Source organism: Manduca sexta, chromosome 6 (assembly GCF_014839805.1).
Source record: "Manduca sexta isolate Smith_Timp_Sample1 chromosome 6, JHU_Msex_v1.0, whole genome shotgun sequence".
Lineage (NCBI taxonomy): Eukaryota > Metazoa > Arthropoda > Insecta > Lepidoptera > Sphingidae > Manduca > Manduca sexta.
In genome coordinates this window covers 10,299,049-10,311,328 of record NC_051120.1, presented here as the reverse complement: position 1 = coordinate 10,311,328, position 12,280 = coordinate 10,299,049, and the positions used below count along the sequence as shown (strand labels likewise).

At 34.3% G+C, this 12,280-nt stretch overlaps 1 protein-coding gene across 2 annotated transcripts in view; it reads left to right on the top strand.

Moving 5' to 3' along the window:
• LOC115440501 (fibroblast growth factor 22) overlaps nucleotides 1-12,280 on the top strand; it is a 251,754-nt gene that overhangs the window by 52,584 nt on the left and 186,890 nt on the right. For both annotated transcript variants that reach the window (XM_030164841.2, XM_030164838.2), the window contains exon 3: nucleotides 9,659-10,122. In XM_030164841.2, coding sequence (XP_030020701.1) covers nucleotides 9,903-10,122 — 220 coding nt within the window. In that variant the 5' untranslated portion in view covers nucleotides 9,659-9,902. The remainder of the gene's footprint in view (nucleotides 1-9,658; nucleotides 10,123-12,280) is intronic.

The window sequence follows — 12,280 nt, the reverse complement described above, 5'->3', positions numbered from 1 at the left end:
AAAATGGAATTCAAAATTTTAGTTTTTTTTTTATATTATTCGTGTTGCCAGTTTATTGAAGACCGTAAATAATAAATAACGTTAACATATGCATATTATTTATTAGTCTCTTAACCTCATAACAGACTAATATAATTTCTTTTTATTCTCTATTCTATCGTTTCAGTTCTACAAAGGGAAATCATAATTCATTCGTTAACTATCGAATAAGATTTTACACATGTATGAAAGATTAATATAAACAAGTCAGTCGCTAATAAGCGCGTTCAAAACGGCCGTAGATTTGCGTTCCACCCGTCTAAGTCTGCCATAGATTATATTGAAAAATGGGCCATCTTAATGCCATTTATTTTGCTGTCGAGATTTGTGTCTAAATTTTAAGAAGAAAATCAATATACATTTAGTGAATATATTTATTTTTCCACGGCTATATAGTAAGTAATTCTTATGTATAATTATAAAATAAAAAAAATATCTGTGAGGTTAGTTGAATGGACCGTTTAAAAAAAAACAAAAATACGCCTTTTTACGTTACCTAAATTGCCTTATTTCGTACGAGTGGAGAAAGATAAAAAAGACAATAAAAGTCACTTATATCATAACGTGTGTCACAAGTGCCATATGTCATAAGCTAATGAGATAAGCAATATCAGGAAGTGAAGTCTCAGACACTTTTAACTGCATTTGGCATCATCAATTTCAAGTAGAGAAACTGCATAATGCAAGGAATATACTGCGATGGAATTCAATAAGTGCAGAATTATCACTTCGGAGCTACGACGGTTGCTACTGACAGCTGACTGATAACCTGACAGTATTGAGTAATTATTAGTCACCCTCCGTGTACTCTCGCATCACAATTAAGTATTATAAAATGTTGTGTTGTGCTCGTGCGTTTTATCTACGGTCATACTTAACGTTCTTAATTTAAATTATTTGCAGAATTTCCATTTTTAAATTGTATAAAAAACGTTTTATGTTTGAAAAAATATGTTTGAAAAATAACATTTTAAAAATGGAATTATGCATTGCATCTAACATTTACCGTTAAGAAAAATTAAAATTTAACATGTTTACCATCTAGATACGGTTTTAGTTAAAGGTATTTTATTCAAAATGTTTTTATTAAATAACTTTATTTGCAGAGTTAGTTTTACTTTATTTCGGGCAAATGGAATTTTCATTGAAATTAGAAACAATACGAACTTCGCGACCGTATTCTCATGCTATTGTTCTAAGTTATTGACAATTATGATAATATTAGGACTTATTCGTGCTATCTAAATTATTATTATAGGTACTAAAATTATTACTAAACATGGTTAATAAATAATATTTTTAACTTACTCCAATATAAAATAAAACAATTTTATCTAGTCATACTTGGAATACAAAATTTGAAATTATATTCGAAATACATTTAAGTTTTAAACAAAATTTCCTATTTAATATTACCATCATCCAGTCTTTCACAGATCACTTTGAATCTCTACCTAAAATTCTCACAATCTATTTAAAGCAACAATTTAATGTGAAGCCGTTTCGAATTATCTATTTAATGAAGTGTTGAAATAACCATCATTCACTTATATCGACGTGATTGAATGTAACATTCAATAAACAAACACTCAAACGTTTTCCTATTAATGTATTGGATGAATCAATTAGAGCAGTTCCAAGAAAGAGTTCGCGTCATACACTAACTTGGCTGCTGTAGGTCTTATTACTTCAACGTAGTTTAGTAATTATAATATCAGCCCTGTATTATATACTGTCCCACTGGTGGGCTCGGGCCTCCTCTACTACAGAGAGGGATTAGGCCTTAGTCCACCAACCTGGCCTAGTGTAGATTGGTAGACTTCACATACCCTCGAAATTCCTCTAAACTTCTCAGGTATGCAGGTTTCCTCACGATGTTTTCCTTCACTGTTAGAGCAAGCGATAATTCACAAATAATACACACATAATTTTTTTATAAAAGTCAGAGGTGTGTGTTTTTGGGATTTGAACCCGCGGACATTCGTCTCGGCAGTCCGTTCCACAACCAATTAGACTATTACCCCTTTTTAACGTAGTTTAGTGCTTTTTTTTAATTATTCGATTTTCAACCAGCGTTTTGTTATGATTTCTAGAAGTATTGATTGTTTTTTTTTTATTTCTGTATATAATGCCAGTAATGTAAACACATAATTTCCGTTGTATATTTACATAATCGATACGCAAATCGAATGAGCTGACATGGACATTAAACAAACTATTGAAGTAAACGATCGACCTTGGCCTAAAATAATATTAATATTTCTATATAAATACGGAATCATTCATTAATTCAAATTACCAAATCGTTCCACGAATTGTTTATGGTCGTATAAAAAAGGAATAAAGAGCATTTTGTCTATAGAATTCTTAAGAATGATGACCTGCAAATATGAGTGAATCCTTGACCGGAGTCTGAACTAAGACTGTTACATGTACTGTGTTGACTATATAAATAAGTTATTCTTTAAATGAGTGATTAAATATCTTGTTTTTCTAATTTAACATATTTCGCCTTGCAAATTCACAATTACAGCCCTCATTTCGATAAAATACCAAGATGGCCTCTACGCGCCATTAAGTTGGAGTAAAACTAGCAATTTACATGTCCCTTTCTTCACCCAATATTAGTTTGCATGAGGAAGTCTTACGTCTTTACTATTTAATACTACAATTGCTTTACTATTCAATTAGAAATGAATGATAAATTTGAGTATATTTGCATTAAGTCAGATTATTCTAATTTAATTATATATAGTAGCTATTGATAGAGTCAATCATCTTCAGATATAATTGAAAGATTCTTCAATCCATAATCAGCACTGAAAATAGCTTTTGGTCACGACCCAAAGACTGTTGTTATATCAATGAGTTATTAAAGTAATTATTAGGTCGCTTCGCTCTTAACCGCTGTGACGTACGAATCTTCCAAAATATTATTAGAACAATCATGTATAGGCTCAATTCTATGCTGGATATTTTACTGCCTTAATATTAGCAGTTGCTAACAGTTGCTAACCGGATTCTGATGAGTTTCGGACTCAAATCATATATTTCAATACAATGCGGCATTGTTCTATCTTTATGCTAATAGGTATTTTGATGCTGGATTTTTCCCCAATTCCATTTATAATTATAAGATATATTAATTAAAAAAAATTCCCAATCTTCCAAATTCCAAATTTAAATACTTTGATTAATTCGATTTGAGACAACGAAACGTGATTATCTTAAAGAATAGAGTATTTAACATAAAGTGGAACCGATGGCATCTTGGTTATGCAATGTTAAGACGTTAATTCGGAATGATTATGTTCCCGATGCGATGTAGATTATAATATAAAGGGAATTGTTCGAGACCTTTGCTCTGGAGATAAGGTTCTTGTCACCATGATTTTTGGTTCGTTTGTTAGAGTATTGAAGGTTTAATTGTGTTGAAATTCTAAGATATTAAAGTCTGATTGCAAAAGTACTTAAATGCGTGGTCAAATGTAGATTTGAGTCATTTTTGGTTTTGATTCTTAAGTTTACTGGTATAGTGGAAATAAATAGATAGTTTTATTCTGTGGAAGGTATGAATAAGTCATGATTGAATAATTTTCCAAGAATAGATTTCATTGTATTAGAAAATTGTCTGAGAGAATACAAAAACAATGAATTTCAATATTGTGATACCTCTCAGAGGTTAAATAAATTAGACATGAATACAAACATATTTGTAGAGAATTTACCAACAAATGTGTGTTTATAATCTTATAACTACAACAGCAATTGGTATTTTGAAAATTCCCTTTAGTTATAGGCAGTAAATCGTCAGTATCTTTTTAAAAAGTGGAAGGAACATTCATCGTCAAATTTGAATAAAAGATAATATTTCAGATAGCTTGGTTAGTTTGCGTATTAGGAAATATGGATTCGAGTTCAAGACTTAGCTCATCATCGTCATCAACCACTTAAAGTCTTCTACTGAAAAGTCATTTAAAGACCCAGACGGACCTGTCAAACAATCTGTAAGCAGAAAACTCATCCTACCTTAAATATTTGACATCAAGGCTCATCATCGTCATCAACCACTTGTAGTCTTCTACTGAAAAGTCATTTAAAGACCCAGACGGACCTGTCAAACAATCTGTAATCAGAAAACACATCCTACCTTAAATAGTTGACATCAAGGCTCATTATCGTCATTAGCCACTTGAAGTCTTCTGCTGAAAAGTCATTTAAAGACCCAGACGGACCTGTCAAACAATCTGTAACCAGAAAACACATTCTACCTTAAATATTTGACACCAAGACTCATCATCGTCATCAACCACCTGAAGTTTTGTGCTAAAAAGTCATTTAAAGACCCAGACTGACCTGTCAAACAATCTGTAACCAGAAAATACACCCCACCCTATATATTTGACATCAAGGCTCATCATCGTCATCAGCCACTTGAAGTCTTCTGCTAAAAAGTCATTCAAAGACCCAGACGGACTTATCAAGCGATCTGTCTCTTAATCAGAAACTCTTTACTTTAAATCTTCGTCAAACTTATCCCATTCTTACATGGTGTTACTACCAGAAGAAAATTCGTCAGTAAAGAAATGCATATGACGCAAGCTAATCGCATTGTTGTGTATTAACATGGCATCTTATCTAAAAGCTTTGATAGTGTAAAAGTTACTATTTGGATTCCCTGATAACCAATTGTTGCGGTGAAAGTGTGCTGGAATGGCCTGAGTTGGGTTTTTAATTCATTTTAGATAAAGGAATGTATAAAGAAGATAAATTGCATAATAGAATGTTGTTACACGTTGAATAGTTTTGGATGGTGAATACGATAGTGTAATTGACTGTGTGTGATGAAAAATGCATGGAATTGCTTATTATTATGCGCTGTTGGTGGTCTTGGATGTTTGGTAATGTAGAAGATACTACAAATGCTTCAGTGAATATTTCCCACAGACTTATTTTCTAAGTTCAGACACTACAAAGCCTTACATTTGTGTTTATCGTTTCAAACGTACTTGTTAATGGATTTTTTGTTCCTCATTTTATAGAATATGAAAGCAGAAAACAATTTTCGAGATTCTTTGCTCTTAGAAATTGTAAATAATATTTAAAAGGCAATCAAAGCATTTATCAACCAAAGAGTATAGCTGATGTTCTTTTGGATAAAATGTTAGATCCTGCCCTCCCTATTTCCATCGTCAAACTTTTGAATGCCGGTCTCCTAACGAACCTAGTTTATGTTATCGTGAAGGAAAGGTACCCCTGTACCTCGAAAAGCATGTATAGTCGTTGATACTGCGCCTGATCTCCCTCTGGCCATGTTGGATTGCCGTCTCAACGGACTACGAGAGTGAAGGAACAGAGAGTGCACCTATTAATTACGTACACATTTGTGCACTATAATATCTTTTGCACACCTGGGCGATCTCCGTTGAGCCGATTAGCCGCCATGGCCGAAATTCGGCTAGAAGGGTTTCATGATATCGTACAAAAAATTGGTTCATATTTTGCATATGCGTGTCAAATCTTAGAAGGCCCTACCGCCCACACAAACCGGATCTGTTACGATATATCATATCAGATTAATCACAAGGTCGCATTTGCATTAAAAACAGATCAAGTGATGCGTAATAATAATATTATATCTCATTTTATATGCAAAAATGTAACCGTGACAGAATTTTATTGACGGCATCTTGAATGAATTAGCAGAGGAGAGTAGCAACGCGATCTAAATGTGATATCGACCATTGGAAGTTACTGTTCGTTTAGTAGCTCAGCTGTCAATTTCGAGTCGGAAAAGGTCGAAAAATTTCCTAGTTACTAGCTTCTCATTAGCATTTTTCATTTGGTTTGATAAATGTACGACATTGCTTCATATTCCTGGACTTCTACTGACGCCTATGTTAGCTTTGATTGGTTTGAGTTCCGTTCTAGGGCTTCTTTGCATCCTAGGCATTATTTTATTGATATGCTAGAAAGTAGAATCACTTATAATAAAATTTCTAAGCCAATTTTGAAGAAAGTATTTCGGTTTTGCATAACCACTCTTCCGTACTTGAGGCGCGTTTCGGTAACCTCTGTGCTCCGCTCGTTTCTACATAAAGAAACATACTAAAAATATTATTTGTGTACAAAGTAACAAAAATGATTTCCTTTAAGTTTTAAACTCTTAAAACTATAAAATCGTCCGCAAAGGTCGAACATAACCATTACAAAATATTTGATCCGACAAACCCAAATACAGATACCATAGCGCACGCGTCATAAACTGCATTATTTATTTGTTCAATGTGACAACGTTATTAACTCTTTGGTATGGAGATAAGGTGCGAACGTGTTTTTTATTCGTTATAATTATTTGTGACCTTTATTTAGTGTCGTATAAGGATTAAAATGTTACATGTTTCGAGGATTTTTGTAGAGTTGTTAAGTGTGATTTAAGGATATTTGTCATCTTCGTCTACTATTTGCTTCATTAGAAGCGTTATGTTCATCCATAAATACAGATATAATACAGAAAATAAATATGACGAAGTTCTACTGCTTTTCATTGCACTGTAAATCAGATTTCTCACACTGCCTAATTGTTAGTTAAAACGACATAACCAGAGCACTGGTGAAAATTTTAAGAAAAATATACAAAACGGTATCTACCGCATCGAAGGCGGATATTATTTTTTTTTTTGATAATTTAGATCAGTGGCTTCAGTAAAGACATCGGTAAAGTGAATCACATGGTTAGCCTTGTGGAAATAAATTGACAAAACTAAAGATTGTAGCGGTCACTGCAATTGTCGTGTTTAATGGCGCTCGAAGCAATTAACTCCAGTACCGGTTTTATACTCGAATGGTTCCGTGGTTCTGCTACTGTTTGACCCTTTCGTAAGCATGCATGGCATGAAGAAGAGCATGGCAAAAAGAGAGAAAAAAAGCATAGGCAAAATATACAAACACTTTTAAAAATTTCACGCCGAAATTCTTAAGTAGATTTCATCATGTTATTTAATACAGTTAACGCAATTATTTTTTAGGGGTAGTTAGGTAGGACGAAGGAGGGGGGGGGGTTCATTGCGAATGTTTTATAAGTAGTCTTCAGCAACGCTTAAAAATGTCAAAATGTAATGTAGCTCCTTCTTTAGTATTGCTAACTAAAGGTCAAACTTTTTAAACCAAATAAATTTATTATATAAGTTTTAAAATATCATGTGCTATCTTTTTCATTCATTCATTCAATTTTGTCCACTGTTACGTTCATAACGTATGTCATTCACTCATTTTTAACGCCAGACATTCATTCATTGCGCGTGAGATTTTATTTTTTCATTTCACATGAAGTCATGCTTTTTTACAAAGCTCTTAAAATATTGTTCTAAATTACGTTAAGACAATATTATCATTGGTTTTTACATCATGTCGACTCGCTATCACACAGATAAACATATATACATACGTCATATAAACTAGCGAAATATGTAAACTGGCATCATCTCTACCTAACCCGAGCATAAAGAAATCATAAACTTACAAGCACATTGGAATATGCATCATATACAACCCAAACTGCAAGAGATAGTAAAAGTCGTTCGTACAAGTGTCGAAAGCATGACCCAGAAGCGACACGATTAATAAAATCCGTTACCGTCACTTGGCAACTGATACAAGTTTTTATTTTATTTTTACACAATGCCCGCGTATTTCGGCGACACTGGACTCCGGAGCGCTATTGCCCGCCCATCTGTCTGGACGTCTGTATACGTCTGGGAATAAACATTGAACAAGATCTCAGCGATGTCGTTCTTCGTTAGCCTTTTCAACCTTCTCGGTGTAGCCCTCCTTTAACATTTTCCATTAACTGCGACATTGAATTCTTTTTATTCAGTTCGATCCGGTGACTTTCTTCAAGTCGTCTTTCCAGCGCATTTGTGGTCTTCCTCGGGGGCGATTTTTTCGGAGCGATGTCGTAAATGACAAAATATCGGTGCGTAGATTCAGAATGGTTTCCAATAGCACCTGGATCTCCGCTTTCTGACCTGTTGCCGGCTATGCTCATAGAGTTCATTAGTTAATCCGGGATAAAAATCTCACTGGACATTATGTAGGAATAAAAGTTTTAGTATGGTTACTAATAGCTGCGTGATGGATCGCTGTTAAAACTTTCTAGTGAGCTGTCAGTTGTGTGTTGCCTTTGCTCGCCACTCTGCTTATGGAGTACATAACAATTACTCTAGGATAAAAATCTTACTGGTCATTAATTAGGAATAATTATCTTTATTCCCACACCGTCTATCAGTCCGAATCAAGACATAATTTATTTATGTCAGAATATGAAATACATATTGTTTTGCGTTAGTGTCTTCTTCAGAATGACAATTATAAAATTATTTTATAGAGTAAAGAGCTAGTTTAAATAACAAACTCTGATTATCAAGATATTTTTTTTAATGGCGATTTCTGATCATTGCGCTTGCGCCGTCCGGCCCGCCACTATTTCCCGCCCATTTGTCTGGACGCGCTACATTTGCGAATAATTCGGGATTAGCATTGACAAATTTATGAATTATTTTTCGTAAAATAAAAATGTAGGTGTCTAAATATTTGAATTTGCAGACGTAATTATCGTGGGATGTGTGATTATCTATAGTTTAGTGTTATTTTACTTTGTTTTTTTATAAATAAAATAGTTGCAAGATGTTTTATGTTTTTAATCAATCTCTGACAATTCGCATACCCTTGTAATAGATATATGTTAGCTCATACACGAGTTGGTATAATTTGTTATTACAAAGTGTCAACAAGTACATAAAGTTAATTTAAGATAATTTATTCAATAAATTATTATAAGAGCATTATAGTTTTTATTTCTAACTTACGTAATGGATATTAGCAATTTGAGCCATCTGGTGCCGCCATTTGGTATAATTAAATACACAATGAAAGAATTTGAATAAATACTAAATGTATCTGATATGAACAAGTCTATTACCGTCTAGAACCAGATAAGAGTTTTTTATAACTATATCTAACTATTTCTGACTATCTACATAAAGATCTCAAATTAGCATTTCTATATTATTAAATACATCATTTTAGCATCTGCGGCAATATCACTTTTCCTATTTATTTCCTTGTGGGTGTATGTAAGGTAAATTAGATAAATGGTCAAAATTAATTGCTATGTTAAGTGCCAACGCGTCGTTCGACGTTAACTTGCATTAGGTAGTCGGAGAAAGAGAAAATCGTCACTTAGCAGAAATAGATACGCTCAAACCAATCGCTTAGTTTACAGGAAATGTCGACAACACTTATTTCAGTATATGTCCATAATTTAATATTGTACAAGTTAGTTAACACGCGTTCTCTCGCTAGATGAAAGCTAAGATTAACGCGTGCAGTTAATAATATCATTAGAGCCTTTTTGCTCGGCTATAAAGTTGCAGATGTTGCCTGAGACCCGCGCCGATATGGCTTGCGATCTCGGGTTTCAACGAACCGATCTCAAAGGTTATTCAATAAATCTATCATTCGCATTGAATGATTGCATGCGTGTTGAATGTTGATGCGTGTATCAGTTACCAATTTGTACACAACACTATTATTAACACGTTGCGTTTGTTTGTTGCAGATCGTGCGATCACGGGCGCGGGTATCGCTTGCGGCGCCGCCGGCCGCGTCACCGAGCCCCAACACGACTGTCGCTATGACATATTGATGCGAAAAATGCGTACGAAAATGTATGGTGGCAACCGAACTGGTAGCAATTGATATAGATATAGTGTGTATCGACTGTGTGTTGTGTGCGTGCGGGCTATGCGAGCGGGTGTTGTGCAGTGACGGCGCCCGGGCGGCTGCCATGGGCGCGGCGCGCCATGCGTCTGCGCACGCGCCCGCTGCGGCTGCTCCTAGCGGCGCTGGCGCTCGCCTCGTGCGCTGCCGCTCCCGCCCCCGAGCCGCGCGCGCAGCGCTCCGCCAACCTCAGCCACATCACCGGCACCTCGCGCACCATACAGATGTTCCTCAAGAATCGATACCTGCAGCTCCTGCCCGATGGCACCGTCAACGGCACCACCGAAGGCAGCAGCGTTTACAGTGAGTACCCACCGCTCTATCTACTACACCAATCAATGAACCAAAGGATGAATGAAAGCGTAAACCGCTTACAGTGCGAAAATGAATGAAACAATCATAGAAATTTTATTTACGACCAATAAATATTAATGAGTGTCGTTACAATTTGAGATTATTAGCATAATTTAATAACTAACAGCACGTGGATACGGTACAACTACCATTATAATACCTTAAAATTGTATCGACTGACTCAATATTTTCGCTATATAGCAGAACGTGTTAATAAAAATGCTAGAATTTATCAACAAGAATTTATTGAGTAAAATACACAAGTTTGACTCCAAACCTTTTATTTACTTTGTTTTCTATTGGGTTTATGAGCAGGCGAAAAGGGGTCGAAGAACTTAATATTACGAAAAATAAAAAGATTTTTAGATGATATCAATTTGTTGAAGTTTATGTGGCATAGGTATAAAAATTAGGTAACAAATACCGATTTAGCTACCGACGGCATCTAACTTTTTGCTTTTATATAAACGATGTTATCTCAACTGTTTTTATAAGTTGAATTAGGTTTTATAGAATGTTGTCTTTCATTGGCGAACGTATTTGTTGAATTACTTAATTACCCAGTCACTACGAAGGTTCACTAGAAACTTCGCATTCAACGATTATGGCGTTAATTAGGATACTGAGTTAATTAAGAAATGAGAAGGCGCGAAAATTTATCTTCATTTGGCTGCGGACAAATATAGTAAATTATTCTGCGAGACCGCTAAGTATGTCCCCAGCCTTTCGAAGCGATTTGACTGAATTTGGCTTGTAGCTGCTTCTCTTTCTAAATATCAGGACTTAAATGTTTCTACCTTTGCCTCATGGCCTTGATAAACCATTCACTAAGTATTTTAACCTTCATGGTAAGTAGAAAGAGGGTTTAACGATGGGTGTATACGACTAAATAAAAATGTACCACTGGTCCAATCAATCGGTTAATGCCTTTATAGGCTGTGAATTTTATTAATCCATAAAAATCAAAACGATCGCGGCTTGTTATTACGAAATATTCATTTTTATATGTTTCAGTAGTTAAGTATTACTGGTTGCTGTATTTATTTTACATATTTTTACTCAATTGGACTGGGAAGGCTTCGAATGCCAAGCTAGTGTCCAATTAGCAATATAATGTTGCAGATTGTAATCTCAGTTGGAGCGTTTTCGGGGTTTGGCGCCAAGCCAAAAAATAAGGGGTAACATTATTTTAAATAAAGAAAAAAATTAATGAAGTTTACTCAGCTACTTTTGTCTGACTGTACTTAGGTAAAACATTTAGTTTCGTTTAGCGACATGACAATTACTTTTATACTTATTAATACTTATTTTGATCATATCATGTCAGTTCTCGTTTCTTGTAACTTCGCGATATTTGTTACAAAGTTGTTGTGTTTAGTATGCCGCAATGCTTTTAACTAAGTATTTACCTGTACATAAACGAATTAGTATTAAATTTATGCCCTGTAGCTTTTAAGTACTCTTAAGGTACTAAATGAATTTACAAAATGAGGCTCTATTAGTTTCATATTTGTTTAAGAGATTAGCTCATCGTGGATAAGCTTGCAAGTTAAATTGTAAGGGTTTAATTTTAGATTTAATAGTCCTTTCATAGTTATACCAACTACTTTTAAACATTTGTAGATATTTCTATGTATAAAAAAGTGTGGATTGGGTCTTAGATATTTGTGTCACATATAAATAGATCTTTGTATGTTTTCGTACAGTAAATCACATTTAGAGTATCGCGTGTTAAATATTAATAAATTATTTTTGGATTATTTTGGCATAACTGGATCCAACGATGTGTGCCTAAACCATTATTCTTGTATAATAACATTGGATACTACAATTACATTGTGCCTTATATTCAAATTAGAATATAGCATAATGTAAGTTATAACATCTTTACATGCAAACGTCAAATAAAATTCCATTTTAATGTGTCAGATTTTCCATAAAACCTTATTGGAATCGTTTAATTAAACATTTTTATCCTAGACCAGTTACAAAAATAACTTCGATATCTAAATCACACGTACAGTAATAATTAGTAAAAAATATTACTCCACGATAAAGCCACACAAACCAGATCTAGGCATAATAAACGTGTTTCCTTCGTCCTGCG